Source organism: Culex pipiens, chromosome 3 (genome assembly GCF_016801865.2).
Source record: "Culex pipiens pallens isolate TS chromosome 3, TS_CPP_V2, whole genome shotgun sequence".
NCBI lineage: Eukaryota > Metazoa > Arthropoda > Insecta > Diptera > Culicidae > Culex > Culex pipiens.
In genome coordinates this window covers 15,045,634-15,057,390 of record NC_068939.1, presented here as the reverse complement: position 1 = coordinate 15,057,390, position 11,757 = coordinate 15,045,634, and the positions used below count along the sequence as shown (strand labels likewise).

Genomic DNA, 11,757 nt, shown 5'->3' with positions numbered 1-11,757 from the left:
CTTCGGATAATCGAATCACGAACAAAAAAATATTTTTTCGTATTTTTGTTTTTTTTTTGCTTTTAACATCAAATTCGAGTTTTGTGACCCCATTTTAGTCAAATTTGAATAGTTAATTGCCTAGTAAATGAAAAAATACATTTTTTTCAATATTTCGTCACCGCTATTTTGATCGCCATCTTGAATTAAAAAATTCTAAGTCACTTTAGAGTAGTTTAGGGGTTATACTAAAGCTCAACCAGGCTCAACAATCAAAAATAAGACAACGAAAAAAAAAATTTCGTTATTCGATTATCCAAAGTAAAATTTGTCCAAGGCCTTCGGATAATCGAGTCTGGACTGTATGACTTATTCTAACACCTCCAACATTAGCTTTTACCTTTTCAGTTTTTCCATGCTTATGGTAAATTTTATTTTTTTTCGTTTTTTTTTGTTTGTTTAAATTTTAAACTGTCATGCTATCAATCAAACATTTTTTTAATTTCTAGATTAAATTTTCAAAAGGTCCTATCTTTGCGACTTAGGATGTTTTGAAAATTTACTCTAGAATTTCTAATTTTATTCATATCAATTTTTATTTATTTTTTTAATTTGTGAAAAAAATTTAAATTTTGATTAAAGCTCTTATAAATGCTTCTTTCAGAATTTATACTATCCCTGTTTTTTTTTATGAAATTGTGAAAATATGAAATATTTTGAAAATTTAGATATCAAGCAAAACAATGTGATTGGGCCAAAGCCGAAGTGTAAACAAAGAGTATGTCTGTACTGCTCGTTCCAAATGTAAACATCCACTGACGTCAGCAGGACAGACTATTTGTTTACACTTCGGCTTTGGCCCATTTACATTGTTTTGCTTGATGTAAAGATCAAACTGTTAACCCACTACTGCCCAAATTTGTTTTCGATTTTTTTTTTATTTTTCCGGTGTTTTTAACTTTACTTCTCTTGTTTTCGGTTTTCTTGTTTCATTTTTAGTATTTTAATGTGCATTTATATCTTGTTTTTTTTTTTAGTATTTGGCCTCCTATCAATACATTTTGCCTATCGATTTTTTTCATGTTTTTACAGACTCGATTATCCAAAGGTTTTGGCAAAATTTCACTTCGGAATATCGAAACTTCGGATAATCGAATCACAAAAAAAAACCGTTGTCTTATTGTTGATCGTTGAGTTTCAGTATGACCCTCGGTATGACCCTTTAACAACTCTAAAGCGATGAAGAATTTTTAAATCCAAAATGGCGATGTTGAAATATGGAAAAAAAAATGCATTTTTTAATTTTGCAGGCAATCTACTACTCAAATTTGACTAAAATGTGGTCGCAGAACTCTAATTAGATGTTTAAAGTAAGAAAATAAAAAAACGCGAAAAAAAATTATTTCTTCATGATTCGATTATCCGAAGTCCCATACAAACCTTCGGATAATCGAACTTCGGATAATCAAAACTTCAGATAATTGAGGCTTCGGATAATCGAGTCTGGACTGTACTTAAAAATATAGGATATGTTCGTTAAGTTGAGACGCGGGTTCGATTCCCGCCTTCAGAGTTCTCAAATGAGCCGGTTAGGCTAGGTTCACCTATAAACTTGGTTCGGCTTAAGCCTCCCTTTGTGGTTCAATCCTGGTTCAGTGAACCATGAACCATGGCTTAAGCCAGGCTAATGAAAACCATAGGAATAATGCACTGTGTAACAAATATTATAGTGTAGCAATGTTACAATGTAACATTCATTACACCGTTACAATATGGTTACACCGTTACATTGTTACACCGTAGTATGATTACACCGTTACATTGTTACACCACAACATTCGTTACACCGTTACATTCGTCACACCGTAACATTGTTACACCGTAACATTGTTACACTGTAGTATGATTACACAGTTACCTTGTTACACCACAACATTCGTTACACCGTTACACCGTAACATTGTTACACCGCACCATTCGTTTCGCCGTAGTTTGGTTACACCGTAACATGGTTACACAGCAACCGGTGTAACCATACAACATTCGTTGCATCGTAGCATTCATTACACCGTGACATTCGTTACACCGTTATAATGTTACGGTATAACAATGTTACGGTGTAACAATGTTACGGTGTAACAATGTTACGGTGTAACAATGTTACGGTGAAACAATGTTAAGGTGTAACAATGTTACGGTGTAACAATGTTACGGTGTAACAATGATACGGTGTAACAATGTTACGGTGTAACAATGTTACGGTGTAACAATGTTACGGTGTAACAATGCTACGGTGTAATGAATGTTGCGGTGTAACGAATGTTACGGTGTAATTATGCTACGGTGTAACAATGTTACGGTGTAAAAATGTTACGGTGTAACAATGCTACGGTGTAACAATGTTACGGTGTAACAATGCTACGGTGTAACAATGCTACGGTGTAATGAATGTTGCGGTGTAACGAATGTTGCGGTGTAACGAATGTAACGGTGTAACGAATGTTACGGTATAATCATGCTACGGTGTAACGAATGTTACGGGTTGAGCATACTACGGTGTAACAAAGCTTGCCGTTTAGCCTAACATTCTTTGATCAGGTTCAAGCCAGGTTCAAGCCAATGGTTCATTTTGGCTAGCCTCGCCTGGTTTGAACCAAATGAACCATGGCTCACGGCGCTCAGTGAGCCTAAGCCGACGATGCTTGCCGACGTGTGGTGTGAACCTGAACCAGAAAAATGAACCTAGCCTAGCCGATGGCTTAGGCTCGTGGGAACACTGCCCGCCTTATCCACTGAACTTCTATCGGATGGTGAAGTAAAATGTCGGTCCCGGTTTCTCCTGTCTCGTCAGAGGCGTTGGAGCAGAAATCCCACGTTAGAGGAAGGCCATGCCCCGGGGGGCGTAGTGCCAATAGTTTCGTTTTTTTTTTTCGTTAAAAACGCAGCCAAAGTTGACCCCTTAAAAAAATGAAATGTTTAAAAACATTGGTTAAGTCACATAAACCAAGTAAAATTTCCAACCCATAAATTTTCTAAAATTTTAAGAAGTTTTTCTTTCCAATGCTTTTTAAACATCAAAAATTGGTTGAAAAGTTGATTTTTGGCGATTTTTTAAATCGAAGCCCGTCTAATTAAATTTTTAGAATACATATAAAAATAAGTATTTTTTTCTACTGTAAGTTGCTCTTAGTAATTTTATTTTTGAATTTTTTGAAATTTTAAAATTTATGAAAAATGTTAAACATTCAAACTATCCATTTTTTTATTCTTTTTTTTTTAGTTTGGATTGGAGCACTTACAAATGTGAATTTCTTTTATTTTCAAATTTAAGATCTTTTAAATTATATACTTTTTAAAATTGTTCAAATTTTAGATGTCTTTTTTTTTTTTTTTTTTTTTTTTGGGAGGGTGATCCAGCCGCACATCGTTGATGTCGAAACCTCTAAACTGGGCCCTCGTCCTGTCACGTCCGTCAGTAGTCTTGTCGTACATTACAACTAGAATCAGATCTGCCAATGAATTAGTACACTTCGACCAAATAAACACTGACGCTGTATGGATCTGACTCTAGAATAAATGCACAGTTGTGTGTTATTCATAAGTCCAAAATGTTCAATTATTCATATAATTCCAAATATTCATTTGCGGATAACGTAACTAACTTGAATTGAATACAAGATTTAAAGTAACATATCCGAAAGCTACTCTTATCTCAAATCCTCGACATTTTAAAGAATAGCAAAAAAATCTAGAACGTTTCTATTAAACCTGTCTGGCTCCTTTAAAAAAAACAAAAACAATAAATAGATTAACAGTTCATATTTTACAAGTCGTGAATCGTCAGCATTCCAGTAGATCCTCGATTCGCAACAATGGTCGATACAATCATAATCCGACAACCGTTAGTTCAACAGATCAACGAACTTAGTCCGATATCATTTCACTATTGATTGATCGAGACTCTACGGAAATGTTGACAAATCATAATAGTTTTTATGCTACTTGAATGAAAATAACCGATTCTGATAGAATTACTAAATTCACTGTTACTAATTTTGTCCCTAAATAACTAAAGGCAAAGTATTAAAAGTTGATATTTATAGTTAAAATCCTAAATTCTACAAAAACTTTTTTTTTTAAACCCGCATCCTAACCTGACACCCACATTAAGATAGGGAAAAATCACATATGTAGTGGTTCATTGTACAAATGTGATATTTCCACTATCGGAGAACCTCCTTGTCTCGATGACAGCTTACCGGCCATCGATTAAGCCCTGAGACTGCGCCAAAGTGGGTTCTCGCAGCATGAAGTGGTGTCCATGTGTAAAAATGGAAGCTTCAGCAATATACTGAACACTTCGATTTTAATTCCACATCGAATCAAATCATACTCTTTGCCAAACAAGCCTCAAACCTATGACACTCATTATGACAAAGCCCAGGGAAATTATATACTTTTTGAAATTGTTCAAATTTTAGATGTCAACATATTAAGTTTTTGAAACTCATGATTTTAAATTTATTTTTTTAATATTTTGTAATGTTGCTCTTATGAATTTATTTTTTATTTTTTTTAATTTTGAATTATTTTTTTTAAACAGTGATTTTTTTAAATTAAGATTTTTTTCAGAATTTAGATTGAACCACTAGCAAATGTTAAATAACTTTTGTTTTCAAATTTCAATGTGTTTTCGCATACGGATGTTGGATAAGTGACCAAAAATCGAATCAAATATTTTAAAAAGTTTTTGTTATAATGCATTTAAAATCATTTTTAGCATGGTTGGGTTTGTTCCAAAAACTTTTTTTTTTTTTCGCTAAAATTTTTGTTTTCGCCAAATGTACATTCTTTGAAAACTAATAAGGCCGTTTCATTTTTTTTTTTTCAAAGTTTATGTCATGTTTTTTTTTATTTTCTTAGTTTTAACATCTAATTCGAGTTCTGCGACCCCATTTCAGTCAAATTTGAATGGTTGATTATACCTTTAAAATTTGAAAATCTTGAGTTTTTTTTTTTTTTTTTTTTTTTTTGGAAGGTCCAACAAACCAAATTTCCAGTTTTTTGCTTTTTGGGTGTTTTCGAAACACCCAAAAAGCAAAAACTGAAAATTTGGTTTATTGGACCTTTTCAAAAAAAACTCCAGAAAATCATTTTAACCTGTTATCGCCGCCATTTTGGCAGCCATCTTGAATTTTAAAATCTAAATCATTTTAGAGTAGTTTATGGGTCATACCTAAGCTCGGCCATCAACAATAACTTATTTAACTAAGTTTTTATACCCTAACACTTTTATTTAATCAGTTTTTGCTTTCTTGTACAATTCCTTATAGGAGAACCGTTATTTCTACAGCTCGAATCCGGGACTTCATTCTCAGTTCAATCTCGATCATTGACAAAAAATACATTCAACATAAGCCACTGCAGAAACATGAGAGAGTTGGATATCGTCGGTTTAGTGCAGCCAGCAACCAACACATTGAAAAATGGCACCTTCAACGCTAACTAGACCAACTAACCAGCGCTGTTTGATCACTTTGCCGTACTTGCACCAAGTTCGAGCTCTTTATCCGCTGCTCTTTTCAGCTTTTCTGCTGCTAGAGCTTCATGTGGGAGGGAGAAAAAGAAAACCAACTCCCCCCTCTTTTTCGCTCTTGTATGGTTGCATGATAGTGCTTCCGCACAGGCGCATTAATTTTCTCTTTGCACGATTTTATGGAATTTTCCAGCATATGTCGAAATGGCTGGAAAATTCAAGAAAAATGTCTAGACTTTAAAAGAGCAGTTTTTATTAGATTTTTTTAGAATATTGTTTAAATCGCATGATTTAAATAAAATCAGTACTGTTTTCAAAGCAAAATAGCAGCCAAAGTCTGAAATAAATCCAAGTCAGCATTTTCAGGCCGCTGCGAAATGGCAGCCATCTTGTCGAGGGGTAAAATTTTCCCAGCTTGTCGCCAGGCCGATTCGAAAATCCGTATTTTCCCGGAAACTAACATTTTCCCCCGAAATTTAACTAGCGCAACGTGTTCCCGGCGGGTTTACTTACATTTTTAGTCTGGTTTTGGGAGGTTCCTTGCGTTAATTTCTTGCAAAATGAGGCGAAATAGCGGACAGGCGTGGGCTTCGCGATGTTAACACTTTGGGTGATTGACTCAAACTGCGACGAGCTTTGGGAGCGCAGCGAGCAGCAGCAGGCCACGACCACGACCTGGCTTGAAGAGCTTTCGAAAGCACGAGAGCTGTCAGAAATGAGTGTTTCCTTCATTCCACCCCTGCAAATGACAGCACTGACGACCGAACAAGCTGTTCACAGACAAATGGATTGAGATACATTTTTTGTAATCTATTTTTCAAGTGTTAGGAAAACATTTTGTTATCAATTAAGGTGAAGCCGTTGATCATTTTCGAAGAAAATTGATCATCACTATAAAATATTGTATATTAAATTCAATTTAACGAATTTCAGCACCAAAAGGAATCAGCATGTGCCGGTTTTTGTCTTCTTGAAGCCACTGAAAGAATTTTTGATCTAAATCAAATGTGCTTCAAAATTTATATAATTTTGTGGCACAGTCATTGACGTCCTAGTTGGCAATCATTGATTAATGACAATTTCCATAACTTTACAAGGAATGGGATAATCGTTACAAAAAGGAATCAGCATGTGTAGGGCACTATTCTAAACAACTTGTTGAAGGAATTTTGTCAAAATATTGAAAGCGACGCAAAATTTATATCTTTGAGCGCAAAATCTTGACAATGATGGAAGTCTTCACGTTAGTCTGTTTTTTTTTTAATTAATTGCAGAATTGTAAAACTCGATTGAGCTTTTCTTTATTTGATTAAAATTTGAAAAAACAACAAATAACAAATTACATATAAGCAATGTTTGATTGTCTGTGATTTAAATACCTTGCCGGTTCCCGGCGTGCGTTCAAAATTCTGTTTTGTTTACGTAAAAAAGTTGAAAATCGCCGGATGTTTGAAAATTTTTATTCCACCGTTAACTAGTTTTACGCCCAACTTATTCTGCAAATCATGTTCTTACGAATTATCTTCCGTCGGCTGCATCGTTCCGCCAGCTTATCGTCGAAACCTCCGGAAAAATCCGCCGCCCTTGGCGAGGAAAAGGTTCGCGATTTGCTGGACAATGCCGCCACGTTCGAGGACGCGAAACCACGCTCCGAACAGGACACCTGGGCCACACTGCCCTACGTGGATGGCACGTTCATGGGCCGGGACCAGTCACTGAAATCGTCGCGACCCCGGATCGATCCCCGCGAAACGTCCATCATTCTGTTCCCGGGCCAGGGCGCGCAGTACGTCGGAATGGCCAAGCGGTTGCTGAAATACCCGGGTGCGCGGGACATCTTCCAGCTGGCCAACGAGGTGCTAGGGTACGATCTGTTGAAACTTTGCCTGGACGGGCCCCGGGAGAAGCTGGACCAAACGAGGCACTGCCAGCCGGCGGTCATGGTGTCGTCGTTGGCCGCGCTGGAACAGCTCAAAGAGGAACGGCCGAACGCCATCGAAAACTGCTTCGCCACGGCCGGATTCAGCTTGGGCGAGATTTCCGCGCTGGTTTTTGCCGGGGCACTTCCGTTCGATAAAGCGCTCCGGTTGGTGCAGATTCGGGCCGAGGCGATGCAACTGGCCAGCGAGCAGCACACAAGCGGAATGGCCACGGTTCTGTACGGAGCGGACGCCCGCATCGGCGAGGCCTGCAAGGGTGCCCTGGATTGGTGCATTCAGCGGGGCGTGGAAAGTCCCGAGTGTCGAATAGCGAACTATCTCTACCCGAGCTGCAAGGTCATTGCCGGCAGCGAAGACGCCCTTAAGTTCCTCGAAGCGAACGGGAAAAAGTACGGCATCAAACGGCTGAAGCGGCTCCCGGTCAGCGGGGCCTTCCACACCGAACTGATGGCGTCGGCCGTGGAACCGTTTGCGAAGGCACTCAAGAAGATCACCATCGAAGATCCGATCATCGGCGTTTACTCGAACGTGGACGGCAAGCGGTACCGAAACGCGGGCCACATTCTGGGCCAGCTGCCGAAGCAGATTACGCGGCCCGTCAAGTGGGAGCAAACGTTGCACAATCTGTACGAGCGGAAGGCGGGCGAGAACTTCCCGCGGACGTTCGAGTGTGGGCCCGGGCAAGGCCTGAAGACGATTCTGAAGCAGGTCAACGGGAAGGCGTGGGACTCGGCGTTCAGCATAGAGGCGTGAATAAGAGGTAAACTTTGTGGGAAATAGAATTTTTATAAGGACGAATTCTATTGGTCTTGTGAATATTTGAGAAATTCCCGATTTATTTATCTAATTACTTCTGGTCCAAATACGAGTAACCCCGAGGCAACTTACCGGGAAACCAATTGTATTTTATTGTTGATCAATTCATTTTTTAAATTTTGACCGGCGCGAAATCGCACAAATTATAAGTCGTTTTTATCGAAAACAAATATATTGACTGCAAACATTTCTCTTTCTGCCAGTCTGTTAGTATATATTATTATCTCTCTAAACATAATAAAAATTCGACAAATTAAAACGCCTCAGTTTCCCGCTGTCTCGCTTCCTCAATATGTACTAGCATAATATCTCAATCACGGACGTAGTATCGGACTAAGAGTCCGATACTAAGTCCGATATCATAACGATAGTGAATAAAATGTTAGAAACAAAATTGATCCTATTCTCTACAGTCTTTATTTTCTCTCTTGGAATAGAGAATTTGCAGCAAAGCTAAAAGACGCGTGTCGCCACCTATGAACAAATAGCGTAAACCTATGATTTTTAGAAAAAATGTGTTTTTTCCTTCCTAATCAACATTTTTATAAAACTTATGCCAGATTCGGATGAGAAAAATTATTTCCAACAATTTGGTGTATAACTTTCCAATATTTGTTTCATTTTTCTATAAGAAAACTGTAGATTTAGAAAAAGATAGTAATTTGGACTATTTGGCAAGAAAGTCTGTCAAAAATCAATACAAATTGTTGAATATACGTTAACACATCTGTTATCAACTATATAACTGTTTATTTCATTGATATATACGGGGAAACTCATTTTTTCGTGTTCCAAAACATGTTTTTTAAAGAAAAAGGTCACAAATTTTTGCGCGCCCAAAAGTTGATGTTCATTATTTTAAAGCAAAAAAATTTTTTTTTTTTTTTTTTCAAACTTTTATAAAAAGGTACTCAAATATGTTGGTGTAAATATTTTTAAATCATTCCTGATCTTCAAGTGTTCAGCAGCGAATCCTATCATTGGGGCGTGGCTTATTATTGTGATGAGCATTTTCCTTGCTAAAATCACAGTTACCAAGCTTTTTGTTTTTTTTTTATACAAGCAAAGGTAGCATGTAAATGATGTTCATGTAGATAATGAGTAGGTATCTATTTAATTTAAGACTAGTACATTTTATTCCTTTTCATAAAAATACGATTGTAATGTTAACTCAAATAAATATTATGTTTAAAATAACAATATCACATCACATAACTCTTAAAGATTTGGATGTCCTTGCTCATATTTCTTCACCATTAACCGCTTGGTATTAGAACGTTATTTTAAAGCAATTAAATTTCTATTTTTTTCGAAATTTTTATTTTTTTCAGATGTCCCAAAATCTATTTTTAAGTAAAGTCCCAGACAAATCAAAAATATTTTCCCTGCTAACGTAACAGTTTACTGAGTTAAGTGTTACTTCAGCAGGGAAAACGTAGCTTTCAGTTGATATTTTTTCCCGACCTTAGGGAAGTCGACCTATGGTAGTTTAACATTAACATGAATCATTGAATCATGTTAACATTAGTTAAGTAATAACATTGCCACTGAATCCGCATTGCAAATATCGGCTTGATACTCTTGAAGGCTGTGCCTCTCATGAACCAGGAAAAACTTTTTTTCTGTTTTTTAAATTAATTTCAAGAATATATTAGTTTGTAGGATATCTTGTTGCAAAAAACATGAAAGCCACAAAAATTTATCATGCTCCAATATGTTCTGAAAACATAATAAAAAAATGGCAGATTTTTTCCCTGCTGACTTCACTTTTTTTTCACTGCTAACAACGTTGTGGGGGCGTGGCCTACGCTTTCCCTGCTGAAGTAACACTTGGCCCAGTAAACTGTTACGTTAGAAGGGAAAATATTTTTGATTTGTTTGAGACTTTAGTTTGAAAAAAAAATAATTCTGTAACGCGTAAGCAGGGTGGTTTTGTCCGTGATTTCAGTTAAAAGAATCGATTATGAGACACAAATTTGACTTTCGAAAAAAATCATTTATTTTAAAATAATTCAGATGGATGTCGCTAACAGTTTTAGCCAAATATTCCGTAGCTTTTGTAAAATTGCTCTGAAAAAACGTTCTAATACCATCGCTATTAATGGTAAAGAAATATTTTCAAGGAACTCCAAATATCTAAGAATTAGCCAATCAGACAATTGCTGTGACATTGTTATTTCGGCAAATAAAATGTTTTTTTTTTCTTGCTCAGTAACTGTTACGTTAGCAGGGAAAATATTCATCGCAGATTTAGACCGCGCCACAATAAAAGCATCTCGATGCCCGTGTGCTCTCTTTTACTATCTAGATATATAGGATCATAGGAATCCCAGCATTCCAAATTCTGTTGAAAGATGGATGAAACAAATTGGATGCAATGGTATCTCAGATTTTACAATCATAAATATTAATTAAAACACCACAAGCAAACAAAAAAGTCACATTTAAACACATTAATAGTTAATTTAAAAAATTACTACTATTTACGAAACGATTTTTTTTTAAATGGAAATTTCACTTTCCCTGCTGTCTTCACAATTTTTTTCCCTGCTGACGATATGGGAGCGTTCTTTTATTACGTAACGCGAAAAATCGGACTTTTAGACCCCCTCCCCCCCCCTCGTAACAAAATTTCCATACAAATTTTAAAAATTTTGTATGGAGCGTAACACGGCCTCCGACCCCCCCCCCTCCCCCCTATTGCGTTACGTAATAAAAGAACGCTCCCTATGAAGTGGGCAGGAAAGGTGGATTTCAATGACGCCATCTGGTGGCCAATACGAGAACTAAAATTTTCCTTGCTAACGTTTCCCTGCTGAAGTAACATCAGTAGGCATACGACTTTAGGCAAGTAACCTCATTTTGGCGCCACCTACGTTTGAAACGCAGTCGCGCTGCAAAACCTCAATATGTGCGTTCTTAATCTCAGAAGACTTATAACTAGGAATAACATACAATAAACATGAAAACAGTATACGCAGCTGTTGAACGTGCTCAACCACCTTTCACCCTCGGTCAACGTCATGAGCCTTCCGCAACCGAATAATTTTTGTCGCAATTTGGCTCCGAGCAGACGTAGCGCTTTTCATTGTGGACATTGTTCCAATGCGCAGTCTTTATTGCACGTTTTGCAATGCGTTTTTGGATAAATTTTGCGCCAAAAAATATACACCTCATTAGGAAAAGTTCTCTTTTCATACTGGACATGTCCTTTTGCATTTTCAGCATCGCCTTGTTTGCAAAGGTCCCGGAAAAAACAAACAAGAATAACAAGGTAGCAAGATTTTGCAAAACAGTTTTCCCAGAATACTTATTATTCTTAATCAAAAATGTTTTTTTTTTTCATTAACATTTGTTTTTGTAATCGTCCTCCTTAAGCGTGAGCAGGGCGTTGTATGGAAACTCGTGCATGGAAAAATCCGGACAGGTTGGCGGCTGCTTGGGAGAATTTTCATTGACGCTCTATGATACGTACAGTGAGTCAAA

General features: G+C 36.9%; 2 protein-coding genes across 2 annotated transcripts in view; one reads left to right on the top strand and one right to left on the bottom strand.

Annotated features, from left to right (window-relative positions):
- The window catches only part of LOC120418020 (uncharacterized), a 14,896-nt gene extending 8,711 nt beyond the window's left edge, over positions 1-6,185 (bottom strand). The window contains exon 1 of the mRNA XM_052711195.1: positions 6,029-6,185. Coding sequence (XP_052567155.1) covers positions 6,029-6,030 — 2 coding nt within the window. The 5' untranslated portion in view covers positions 6,031-6,185. The remainder of the gene's footprint in view (positions 1-6,028) is intronic.
- A 723-nt stretch (positions 6,186-6,908) lies between these two features.
- On the top strand, positions 6,909-8,253 carry LOC120424198 (probable malonyl-CoA-acyl carrier protein transacylase, mitochondrial). Its single transcript, XM_039588256.2, has one exon. The coding sequence runs from the start codon at positions 7,021-7,023 to the stop codon at positions 8,206-8,208; it is 1,188 nt and encodes a 395-aa protein (XP_039444190.1). The 5' UTR covers positions 6,909-7,020; the 3' UTR covers positions 8,209-8,253.
- Positions 8,254-11,757: the final 3,504 nt, after the last annotated feature.